Here is a 13,435-nt window from a genome sequence, read left to right as displayed (position 1 = left end):
GGTAACCTCCTCGTGGTCGCTATAATGTGGTTCTCGCTCTCGGTGGGGTGTGTGGTGAGTTGTGCGTGGATGCCGCGGAGAATAGCGTGAAGCCTCCACACGCACAAGGTCTCCGTGGCAACGCGCTCAACAAGCCACGTGATAAGATGCGCAGATTGACGGTCTCAGAAGCGGAGGCAACTGAGATTCGTCCTCCGCCACCCGGATTGAGGCGAGTCACTACACCACCACGAGGACTTAGAGCGCATTGAGAATTGGGCATTCCAAACTGGGGAGAAAAAGGGGATAAATAAAAAAAAAAAAAAAAGGTTAATTTCACCCAAAATTTCTATAATGCAAAAAAAAAAAAAAAAATGTGTCTTTAACTACTATGTACTTAAGCATTCGCTACAATGTATTTATTATGTACATGCGTGTTTGTTGCTTTGTACTTACATTTAAAGTACCTGCATTTAATTACAATTGTAGTTACACTGTTAACCTAATCCTAACCTTTAACCTAAACCAACCCTTACCCTGAACCCTAACCCAACCTAACCCTAACCTTTAACCTAACCTAACCTAAACCTAACCTTTGACCTAAACCACCCCTTACCCTAACCTAACCCAACCCTTACCCTAACCTAACCTAAACCTAACCTTTGACCTAAACCAACCCTTACCCTAACCTAACCCAAACCTTTAACCTAACCCAACCCTTACCCTAACCTAACCCTAAATTAAACCTAACCTTTAACATAAAACAACCCTTACCCTAACCTAACCCAAACCTTTAACCTAATCCAACCCTTACCCTGAACCCTAACCCTAACCTTTAACCTAAACCAACCCTTACCCTAACCTAAACCTAACCTTTAACCGAACCCAACCCTTACCCTGAACCCTAACCTTTAACCTAAACCAACCCTTACCCTAACCTAACCCTAAACTTTAACATAACCCTTACCCTGAACCCTAACCTTTAACCTAAACCAACCCTTACCCTAACCTAACCCTAACCTTTAACATAACCCAACCCTTACCCTAACCTAAACCTAACCTTTAACATAACCCAACCCTTACCCTAACCTAACCCTAACTTTTAACTTAACCCAACCCTTACCCTGAAACCTAACCCATCCCTAACCCAACCTAATCCTTACCCCTAAACCTATCCATACCTCAAACTCAGTAGCAGAAAATGTGAATCTTGAGAGTTTTGCAGAACAACATGTAGCTATGCAATAAGTACATTGTATCATATGCATTTTAATGTTAGTGCATTGTAGTTAAAGACACCTAATATAAAGTGAAACGAAATTGAAATTATAATGGTGGTAGCTTTTGGCATTTTTTTTATGTAATCCAGTAAGAATTATTGTATTACATTAATGAGAGGCAGAATTGAGAATTATGAGACTAAAAACACAAATGTAAAATGTCCGGATGCATTCCAGTAATGAGAATTAAATGGACTGATCAGTATTTCTGTGTCCAGATTTAGAGATCTATGTGTTTTTCAGGTCAGATAAAGATCTTGTGAATCAGGAACGCTCTTTGGCTCTTCAAAGAGAAGCAGGATTCAGATCGTTGAAGAACAGAGAGGTGAGTACAAAGGAACAAACACACACATTCATACTCCCATCGAGTAAACATCTTTAACAAAACCCTGTTACGATTTTTCACGGTTTGTGTACACAAGATGAAGTGTGTATTTTTTTGACATCATGAACGATCAGGTGACCAGAGCGGGTTATAAAAAGAAAGCTCGTATGGCTGGGACACGCTCTGATTTCCTGACCCGTGCCTGTAGCACTGAGGTCGACTCAGACGATGAAGATGATGATGAATTCGAGTACACGCCTGTGTTCTCTCGCACACTGGCTTTCCAAGAATCCCATGACTTCCCCTACCCGGCCTGCCACAGTGACTCCGAGATGGTAAAAATGAGACCGGAACCAGCTACGTTTTCTCTCAAATGGAGCTTTGCACACTGATCCAACCGCACAATGTTCTCCAGCAAAGACAATCTGCTCTAGAACATTCTAAATAACGACCCACAATCTGAATAGTCTGCGAAAGCGCATGTCATTGGTGACTGAGTGCTGTTTTTGCTCGATGCTGCATCTCAGGAAGCAGAATCAAGTGTAATGAAATGTTTTTAATGTTTGATCGGTGTGCAACGCACTCCTTTTGACAGATCACAAACGTTGACCCCTCTTTTGGTCATGATTCTAACCAAACCTGACCCACTTTTCTAGATAGGACTAATTAAACAAAAGACTAATAAACTGGATGAGTCTACTGCGTATCACTGCTATAGTTTAACCACAATCTAAAGACTCTTTCTTCACGTGGATTTTGGTGGACAAACTTCTATCTGGTCTTGAAACGTGAAGGGTTTCTCCCTGGAACTTGTCATCCAGCCATTCAAGTTTACAGTCTGCAACTCACGCATGTGACTACCATTCTTACATCTTATGTACACTCTCTTTCTCTTATATTTTCCCACATTCTTTCATTTGTTGTCTGGTTTGAGTCCAGAATGGTATTAATACTCAGGATGGTTGTTTAAACTGATCCTAAATCAGCTGTTCTGCTCTGAGATACTTGATAAACTCTGGTCTGATTGGATTCTGCTTTCTGTTTCCAGTCTCAGTTGTCTCAGAAGGAACTGAAGAAGGTCCAGAAGACCATGTCCTCAGGAGATCTGGGGAAGATGGATTCCCTCAGAAAGTCTCTGTCCCATACAGACAGCAGGTCTGTTTGATTCTCATATTGTAAATTAGAGGTCGGTCGATAGTTGATTTTGCTGATACTGATAACCGATTAATCGGCCGATAGTTTTTAAATTCGATTTAAAAAATGTTGAAAAACTACTATACTATAACGGGCACAAACACAGGGGCTACGAGAGTCCAAAATGAATAAAAATTCCAGGTTGACTTTACTGTTCAACCAAAATCCCAATAAAAAAAAATGAAGATTTGGTGCATAATTGTAAACAAGCCCAAAACTCACAAGGGGCTCTTATTTTGAAATGACGGAGACTTGGCTCCGTTAAAATTTTCTATGTTTAAATATTTAACAAATTAAGCTTTTTATAGTGTATATATTCACTAAATTCAGAGTTTGTGTGTGTATGTATGTGTGTATGTATGTATGTATGTATAGTGCAAGTTGAGTTTTAATGATTATTTGTTTATTTATTCTTTTTCTCCCAATTTGGAATGCCCAATTCCCACTACTTAGTAGGTCCTCGTGGTGGCGCGGTTACTCACCTCAATCCGGGTGGCGGAGGACAAGTCTCAGTTGCCTCCGCTTCTGAGACCGTCAATCCGCGCATCTTATCACGTGACTCGTTGTGCATGACACCGCGGAGACTCACAGCATGTAGAGGCTCATGCTACTCTCCACGAGCCATGCACAACTTACCACACGCCCCATTAGCGAGAACCACTAATCACGACCACGAGGAGGTTACCCCATGTAACTCTACCCTCCCTAGCAACTGGGCCAATTTGGTTGCTTAGGAGACGTGGCTGGAGTCTCTCAGCACACCCTGGATTCAAACTCATGACTCCAGGGGTGATAGTCAGTGTCAATACTCGCTGAGATACCCAGGCACCCAAAGTTTTAATGATTGTTAAGATTTATTATTATACACAAGAAATGAAATGAATAGACACAATAAAGCATGTTTCCATTTACTCGTAATTTCTTTGCATGCCCTCACTTCAATTTACCTAATTATCTAATCGAAATAGCGCCAGCCACTGAGGAACAATAAAAATACTATCGGCACAGATTAATCGGTAAAACTGATATATCGGTCCTCCTCTATTGTAAATATTGTTTTATGGTACAGATTAAGTGTGATATATGACTGAGACATGTTCTTGATGGGTTTCATGAGATCCTTCACCCACATAAATGTCTTTTTCTCTATAGGGTCAGGGGCAAAATGCGGTTCTGGAGTAAAAGCAAGCATGGAGATAAGAAGATGTCCACTAGGGGACGCTCCGATGACTCTGAGGTCACAGACGGCAGGCATGGTGGGTGACGTTCTTCACTAAAATTGATCTAGATTCTTATATTGTCTTTCTCTCTGCATGTGCCTGTTTGTAATGTCGTTTCCCTCTCAGGCTCTCCTCCAGGCAGCCCTGAACATGCTGGACTCTCAGAGCGTGGACGAGATAGTAAAGAGAACCGCGAGCCGATGATGGGCATGATGTCGGTGAAGAGGAGACGCAGTGTGAAAATCAGCAGCATTTCTCTTGAATCTTCCGCATGGCAGAACGATTCGCTCCACATTCTTACCAGCACGGCAGACTACCGCAGCATGAACGACTTTCTTATGAAGAAGGTGTCTGTGTGTTTTTCGCTGTTTAACTTGTGTGCCACCAAAGGCTGCAAACTAGTCATTATATATATATATATATATATATTACAGGCCGTCGTTCATGAAACGTGACAAATATATCCGTAAAACTTTGTCGCGTACCTTCGTCACATTGTGTTTACGTAAGAATGGTTTTAAACAAAATAATATTATGAATGGTTTTGTGCTACAACAGAATTGTTGCCATAATTTACAGAACAGTTTGTGAATGAGTATCCGTGTAAATTGTTCTTAAACCATTCTTGCATGAATTGTTGCATTCAGTTTACGTAAGAATAGTTTTACCCAAAAATGTCTGAAAATGTGATCTTACATGACAATTATAGAATTGTCGCCATTATTTACATAATAGTTTATGAACGAGTTTTGTGTAAATTGTTCTTAAACCATTCTTGCATGAATTGTTGCATTCAGTTTACGTAAGAATCGTTTTACTCAAAAATTTATGAAAATGTGATCTTATATGACAATTCAAGAATGGTTTTGCACTACAAACGAATTGTCGCCATAATTTACGTAATAATTTATAATTCGTACATTTTTTAACAATTCTTACATAAATTGTATTCAATTTATGTAAGAAAAGTTTACACAAACGTTTACGTAAGAGTGATCTTATACGATAATTCAAGAATGGTTCTGCGCTACAACAGAATTATCGGCGTAATTTATGTAATAATGTAAACGAGTAACTACATTTTTTAAAGTATTCTTGCTTGAATTGTTTCATTCATGTACGTAAGAACATTTTTACACAAAAGTTTACATAAGAGTGGTCTCATACGACAATTCAAGAATAGTTTTGCGCTACAACAGAATTGTCGGCGTAATTTACGTAATAGTTTATGAACGAGTTTTTGTGTAAATTGTTCTTAAACCATTGTTGAATGAATTGTTACATACAGTTTATGTAAGAATAGTTTTACTCAAAAATTTATGAAAATGTGGTCATATACGACAATTTAAAAATTGTTTTGCGCTACAACAGAATTGTTGTCATCATTTACGGAACAGTTTATGAACGAGTATCTGTGTAAATTGTTCTTAAACCATTCTTGCATGAATTGTTGCATTCAGTTTACATAAGAATAGTTTTACTCAAAAATTTATTAAAATGTGGTCTTCTATGACAATTCAAGAATGGTTTTGCACTACAACAGAATTGTCGGCGTAATTTACGTAATAGTTTATGAACGAGTTTTTGTGTAAATTGTTCTTAAACCATTGTTGAATTAATTGTTACATACAGTTTACGTAAGAATAGTTTTACTCAAAAATTTATGAAAATGTGGTTTTATACGATAATTCAAGAATGGTTTTGCACTACAACAGAATTATTGCCATAATTTACGTAATAATGTAAACGAGTAACTGTACATTTTTTAACTATTCTTGCATGAATTGTTTCATTCGTTTTACATAAGAACATTTTTACACAAAACTTTACGTAAGAGTGGTCTCATACGACAATTCAAGAATGGTTTTGCGCTACAACAGAATTGTCGGTGTAATTTACGTAATAGTTTATGAACGAGTTTTTGTGTAAATTGTTTTTTTTTTAAGTATTCTTGCATGAAATGTTTCATTCATTTTACGTAAGAACATTTTGACACAAAAGTTTATGTAAGAGTGGTCTCATACGACATGTTAAGAATGGTTTTGCACTACAACAGAATTCTTTCCTTAATTAACGTAATAGTATTTGAACGAGTATCTGTGTACATTTTTCTTAAACCATTGTCGAATGAATTGTTACATACAGTTTACATAAGAATAGTTTTACTCAAAAATTTATGAAAATGTGGTCTTATATGATAATTCAAGAATAGTTTTGCGCTACAACAGAATTGTCTGCGTAATTTACATAAAAGTTTATGAACGAGTTTTTGTGTAAATTGTTTTTTATGTATTCTTGCATGAATTGTTTCATTCATTTTACGTAAGAACATTTTGACACAAAACTTTACGTAAGAGTGGTCTCATACGACAGTTCAAGAATGGTTTTGCGCTACAACAGAATTGTTTGCATAATTAACGTAATAGTATTTGAACGAGTATCTGTGTAAATTGATCTTAAACCATTGTTGAATGAATTGTTGCATTCAGTTTACGTAAGAATAGTTTTACACAAAAGTAAGAGTGATCTTATACGATAATTCAAGAATGGATTTGCGCTACAACAGAATTGTCGCCATAATTTAAGTTGTAGTTTAGGAGCGAGTATCTGTTTAAATTGTTCTTAAACTATTCTTGCATGAATTGTTGCCATAATTTATGTAAAAGTTTCAATGATTCATGCATAAATTGTTGCATTCAGTTTACGTAAGAATAGTTTTACAACAAAATGTATGAAACTGTGGTCTTATACGACAATTAAAGAATGGTTTTGTGCTACAACAGAATTGTTGCCATAATTTACGCTCTAGTTTATAAACGAGTATCTTTGTTAATTGTTTCTAAACCATTCTTGCATAAATTGTTACATGCAGTTTACGTAAGAATGGTTTTACAAAACAATTCATTTAGTAATGGTTTTAAGCGACAAAAAAACAATTGTCACCGTAATTTATGTAAAAATGGTTTTACAAACAATTTACATAGAAATGTGTTCTCTGCGTGCTTCATGAATTAGTCCCATTGGACAATATGTTAAATGGAGGTGAGAGAACTACAAAAATGGCTAATTTAAAGCAGTAATGATTTAGCTGAAATATCTTATAAACGAACATGCAAAGAGCAGAAGATGTGTAGAACTTTGTAAAAGATGGACATTAGAATTTATCAATGCAGGACTGGTTTTTCCAATGTGTAACTATTGCTGTTATCTGACGATTTGCAGATCAGTGATCTGGATGCTGAAGATGGCCAGAATGACACACCAGTGGACGTGGTGTTTAAGAAAGCTCTGAAAGAGTTTCGCCTCAATATCTTCAACTCTTATTCTACTGCACTGGCCGTGAGTTTGTGAAATGTAAAATTGTATCATGTCTTCAAGGTGCTCCTGAAAGCTTTTCAAATGCATATTTCTGTGTCTCCCTCTTGCTTTCAGATGGACGATGGCAGAAGTATTCGTTATAAAGATCTCTATGCTCTTTTCGAGCACATTCTAGAAAAGAGCATGCGTCTGGAGCAGAGAGATTGGAGCGAGTCACCTGTTAAAGTCTGGGTCAACACGTTCAAAGTCTTCCTCGATGAGTTCATGACTGAGAACAAGCCCATCGATGGAACCATCAGTAAGGTAAAACCTCTTTCTCTGGGTCCACGAACATCCATACTCTTTAAAACCCTCTAACATTCTGTGTTTGATTTTTCATCTTGTTCAGGCTCCCAAACCTGAGAGGAAGAAGAGACGGAAAAAGGAATCAGATACTGTAAGCCGTTTGATGATTTTGTACTCCAGTTAGATTTAGTAAAGTCATTTTTACACAAAATTAGTAGGCAGTATACACTGTAGTATGCATTATGATATTCTGAATACAGCTCTCTGCTGCCCTCTGCAGGTTGAGGAGCACATGGGTCACATCTTTAAATCCACTCAGTACAGCATCCCGACATACTGCGAGTTCTGTTCATCACTCATCTGGATGATGGACAAAGCATGTGTCTGCAAACGTAAGTTCTTACACTCTTCGGGTGGGGGGGTCAGCCTGTCACTAGTGAGTTCAGGAAATGACTCTTTTTCCACTCATGTAATATAATATCACAGTATGGGACTAAAGCAAGAAATGTATTTTTTTAATGTAGAAATGTATAGCAGTAAATGGAGCAAGAACCTATTTCACTCTAAAATCAAAAGAAACTTTTTATATTTATAAATATAAAAAGAAATACATTTTACATTTATATGTACGCATTTGGCAAATATTTGTTTTATCCAAAGCGACATATAGTGCATACATTTTTTTAAGGAAATACTATTTTTGTCACAGTACAATACAGTTGTATTAAATACTATTATTTTATCATGACAATTAACCATATCCCCTAAATATTTAACCCTTTAAGTTCGCGAGAAAAACTAAATAATCGTCAAAATATTAACAACGACAGTCTTGACCAACACAAAATAAGTATCATTTGAAAGCTCAGAAGCTCTACTTTCCAATGCATGTAGACATTATGACCAAAACTGAACAAGTGCTTTGAAATTTGCAGATAAATCAGAAGTGTCCGTTTTGATCATTTATAAAAAAGAATTGCACTGTATGTATTATTGTAATCAGTAAAAACATCAAACCATGTGTCATATGTTGTTGGAAAGCTCTCAAAGAGTAAAATACAACTAGTCTATTTGTTTTACTCACTGACAAAAATATAGTGAGTAATAGCTAATTATATGTCTTTGACAATTATGTTGGAGTTGCTTATATGCTGAGTTTTCACTTATAACTTCATGAAAAATAAACAAACATAAAATAGAACAATAAATAGAATAGAATAGAAAATAGAACACATATCATTATTTAGAGGAGGTGATTATCTTTCAAACGAGTCCACACACAAGGTAATCAGATGCATAGATCATTAGATAATCCACATGAAGCACAATGTTACATATGACCACCAGGAGATGGCGCCAAATACATGACACAGACTCAATGATGACTCAAATGACACAGAATGAAACTCATTCTGTGAAGTCTCATTACTAAAATCATGTCTGCATGCTATGCAAACCTTTAGTCATTGTTGTGTTTGCATGTGTAATTAGTTCTTATGTACAATTATTATGTTTTATTTGTTTGGAGATGTTTTTGGACACTATGATAAATTATTTTTGTAATACTATAACTTCAACACAAAATTGTTCTCAGATACAGTTGACATGATTGGAAACAAAACAAAAGCAGATTTGTGTAGCCACCTTATTTACACCCAAAGATATATAATGTCAAATAAGAAAAAAGTACATTTCTGGCTCAATTTGTTTTGTGATTTGTTTTATTTATTTATTTATTTATTTTTTCCAGCAGTTTTTTAGGCTGAGAGTCTCATAATGTATCATAATCTATATCATTAAAAAATGTGAAAAGTTTTCTTTACAATGATACCAAACACTTGACCCTCCTTGTTTTTTGTCGAGTTATGAGATTTTAATTTTGGGTATGCCACTGAAACAGGAAATCTTTAAAAACACCTTCAGAGCTTAAAGGGTTAAAAAGTAGTTAAGTGTCACAGTATAACACCAAATCAAGAGAATATACTGTCTCTCTTTCTCTCTGTAATGTAAAGTGAGACACTAAGTGTCAATATGATTGTCTGAGAGCAGTGTAATCTGATTTTTCTTTCTGTAAATTCATCCAGTTTCATCTGGTCATGATCAGTAACAGCTGCTTTCTCCTGTTCCTCTATCTCTCTTGCTTGTATTCTTTATTATTCATCAAACATGTGCTGCTGTTTCTTTGTCTTTGTTCGCAGTTTGCCGTTACGCATGTCACAGGAAGTGCTGTCTGAGGATGACCACTAAATGCAGTAAAAAGGTAAGGGCACCTTAAACGTGCAGGGAATATCACATTTAACCCTCATATGGTGTTGATTGGTATTTGCGGTCATTTTGATGTGTAACTCTTTTTTTATGATGATGATAACGATACCATTTCTTCTTCCCTAATGTAAAAAAGAAAATATGAGAATGTGACAGATATTGGAGGCAGATTGCTGCCGTCTGGTGAACAAAATATAAATAACATGACTTGAGCACCATGTCATGCCAGTAACAGCCAGTAGATGACTGTAGCCCACTACCTGTGTAGTCTGATGACTTGTTGTAACCTCATTTCATATTTTATCACAATTTATATCATTTGGATATAAATATAGACATTATCAAACTATTATTTGTCAAAGTTCAGCATTTTAAAATTGATTTGAAGTGTCAGTTTTTGCAGTTAGTGTCATTTTTCTTGCAATCAAACCTGACCATGGTGTTACAAAGAGAAAACACAGAATAAGCATTTTTCTACCAATAATTTATTTAAATCATAAAAATGTAATAACTCAAATTAAATGCTTAATAATGTCAAGAAAATGAACATCAAGAAACAGAAATTAACTGCAAAATTCTGAAAATTCAATTTGAGTGTAAAACAGAAGAATCAGAGTAAACATTTTGCATTTTCAAACTTTCTATAGTAAAAATTTATTTTGTGCGCGTGAGCGTGCGCGTGTGAGTGTGTCAGATTGCTGTCATCAGCTGGAAAACAACAGATGACTTGTTATGCCAACAATGACCAACAGATGGCTGTAGAGCTCCACTTATTGATGCCCTGGTTCAGTGTGTGTGTGTGTGAGAGTTCTGCATTGTGAGTGTGTTATCGTCACACCCCTTCATTTCTGAGTGTGTGTTTAGCATTGTGTCTGATTTTTTGTTTTTTTGACAAATGTAAATAAATATATATAGTTATAGTCTCACTAGTTCATTCTTGTGTGTGAGTGGGTGTGTATGTTTTGCACTGAGGATGTTTTAGAGTCTCACCCTGTAATTTTTGTCTGTTTTTGTTTCTGCATTGTGGCTGATTTATTGATTGTATTTGACAGATGAAAAAAACAATTGCTCTGTTGTTAGGTGTTTTCCCATTCATTTTCAATAGTCTGTCGACTATTACCACTAATACCAGAGGTGTTGTTGTTTTTTTTGTTTTTTTTTACAACCACCTAGACTTATCGAATCAAGACCAACAGTTTTTTTTGTTTTGTTTGTTTTTTTATGTTCAGATGGCAAATGGAGGAAAAGTCACCAAGTTTTGTACTGCTCAGATAAAGAAAAACATTTTTATTAAATGAGGGGGAAATAAATGTGTTCAAAAATGACCTAATACCATAGGAGGGTTAATGTGATCTATTATCTTTCTGTGATGTCATCAGATGTGTGTGACTCCATGTTTTTGAATGACCACAGAATTATTTGTCTTCATGCCTCAATCTTTGTTACTGTTGTCATTATTCATGTAATTCATTTCTTTATGTCTGTGTGTGTGTGTGTGTGTGTGTGTGTTTGTGTGTGTGTGTGTGTGTGTGTGTTCGCGCTCAGTTTGACCCCGAGCTGTCTTCACGGCAGTTTGGCGTTGAGTTGTCTCGTTTAACGAGTGATGAGCGAGCCGTGCCGTTGGTGGTGGAGAAACTGATTAACTACATCGAGATGCATGGACTCTACACTGAGGGCATCTACAGGAAGTCTGGATCCACCAATAAAATCAAAGAACTCAAACTGGGACTGGACACAGGTGAACTAGGCTGATACCCACATTTTCTCTGGCAACTTATCTTACCAGTCGAACGTGTTTCTCTTAAAGGATGGTTAATTGGAAGAAGCTAATCTATAAGAGTTTTGAGTTGTGAAACCTTTTTTGGTCCCTACATAATATCACCTATATATGTATAACAGGTAGGGCTGTCAATCGATTAAATTAATTTTCCGGGTTCAATACATGTTAAGCTCAATCGACAGCATTCGTGGCATAGTATTGACCACAAAAATTAATTTAGACTCGTCCCTCATTTTTGTTAAAAAAGCAAAAATCGAGGTTACAGTGAGACACTTACAACCATTTCCCCTAAATATTTAACCCTTTAAGTTCGCGAGAAAAACAAAATAATCGTTAAAATATTAACAACTACAGTCTTGACCAACACAAAATAAGTATCATTTGAAAGCTCAGAAGCTCTACTTTACAATGCATGCAGACATTAGGACCAAAATTTAACAAGTGCTTTAAAATTTGCAGACAAATCAGAAGTGTCCATTTTGATAATTTATAAAAAGAATTGCACTATACGTAATATTGTAATCAGTAAAAACATCAAACCATGTGTCATATGTTATTGGAAAGCTCTCAAAGAGTAGAATACAACCAGCCTATTTGTTTTACTCACAGACAAAAATATAGCGAGTAATAGCTAAGTATATGTCTTTGACAATTATGTTGGAGTTGCTTATATGCTGAGTTTTCACTTATAACTTCATGAAAAATAAACAGAACATAAAATAGAACAATAAATAGAATAGAATAGAAAATAGAACACATATCATTATTTAGAGTAGGTGATTATCTTTCAAACGAGTCCACACACAAGGTAATCAGATGCATAGATCATTAGATAATCCACATGAAGCACAATGTTACATATGACCACCAGGAGATGGCGCCAAATACATGACACAGACTCGATGACTCAAATGACACAGAATGAAACTCATTCTGTATAATCTCATTACTAAAATCATGTCTGCATGCTATGCAAACCTTTAGTCATTGTTGTGTTTGCATGTGTAATTAGTTCTTATGTACAATTATTATGTTTTATTTGTTTGGAGATGTTTTTGGACACTATGATAAATTATATTTGTAATGTTATAACTTTTGATTGCTTTGTCGTATCAATACAACATTTTTCTCAGATACAGTTGACATGATTGGGAACAAAACAAAAGAAGTTTTTCGGAGCCACCTTATTTACATCCAGAGATCTATAATGTCAAATAAGAAAAATAAGAAAAAAGTACATTTGTAGCTCAATTTTTTGTGCAGTTTTTTTAGCTGAGTTTCAAAATGTATCATAATCTATATCATAATTTTTTTTTTTTTTTTTTTTATTATTATAAGCCTTTAATTTTGGGTATGCCACTGAACAGGAAATCTTAAAAACACCTTCAGAGCTTAAAGGGTGTAAAGTCAGAAATGTGAAGCTTATAATTTTATAAAAGCTTTTACATTAATTCTTTTGTTAAAACTTGTGTATTATTTGAGCTGTAACGTTGTTTAAATCATAATTTCTACAGTCATTTTAGGGTTTTAGCATTTGTTGACATTACATCGTCATGGCAAATAAGGTGTAAAATTGGATATAAATTTATACACGGTTAGTAAGTGATTTAATCACAGTAAAATCATGTTAACACACATTGTTTATGTCTTGTGTCTATACTTTTGAAACAGTGAGTATTTTAATGTTTACAGATTGACCCCATTGACTTCCATTGTAAGTGTCTCACTGGAACACACATTTGTGCTTTTTTAAAGAAAAGAAGGAACGAGTCAATATATTTTTTGGTAA

The 13,435-nt window shown here is 35.4% G+C and overlaps 1 protein-coding gene across 8 annotated transcripts in view; it reads left to right on the top strand.

The window, feature by feature from the left end:
• The window catches only part of myo9ab (myosin IXAb), a 130,940-nt gene that overhangs the window by 101,651 nt on the left and 15,854 nt on the right, over window positions 1-13,435 (top strand). For 7 of the 8 annotated variants that reach the window (XR_007896254.1, XR_007896253.1, XR_007896252.1 and 4 more), the window contains 11 exons: window positions 1,503-1,584; window positions 1,719-1,919; window positions 2,633-2,739; window positions 3,931-4,034; window positions 4,125-4,345; window positions 7,221-7,337; window positions 7,431-7,619; window positions 7,705-7,752; window positions 7,882-7,993; window positions 9,800-9,861; window positions 11,412-11,604. Coding sequence is in view for 5 of the 8 variants with exons in the window: in XM_051689089.1 (XP_051545049.1) it covers window positions 1,503-1,584; window positions 1,719-1,919; window positions 2,633-2,739; window positions 3,931-4,034; window positions 4,125-4,345; window positions 7,221-7,337; window positions 7,431-7,619; window positions 7,705-7,752; window positions 7,882-7,993; window positions 9,800-9,861; window positions 11,412-11,604 (1,436 nt within the window). In the remaining 3 variants the exon portion in view is untranslated. The remainder of the gene's footprint in view (window positions 1-1,502; window positions 1,585-1,718; window positions 1,920-2,632; window positions 2,740-3,930; window positions 4,035-4,124; window positions 4,346-7,220; window positions 7,338-7,430; window positions 7,620-7,704; window positions 7,753-7,881; window positions 7,994-9,799; window positions 9,862-11,411; window positions 11,605-13,435) is intronic. The other variant, XM_051689090.1, reaches the window with a different exon arrangement.

Source organism: Myxocyprinus asiaticus, chromosome 46, assembly GCF_019703515.2.
Source record: "Myxocyprinus asiaticus isolate MX2 ecotype Aquarium Trade chromosome 46, UBuf_Myxa_2, whole genome shotgun sequence".
Classification (NCBI taxonomy): domain Eukaryota; kingdom Metazoa; phylum Chordata; class Actinopteri; order Cypriniformes; family Catostomidae; genus Myxocyprinus; species Myxocyprinus asiaticus.
Note: the sequence above shows the minus strand (reverse complement) of the source record. Positions and strands in the feature narration are given on the sequence as shown.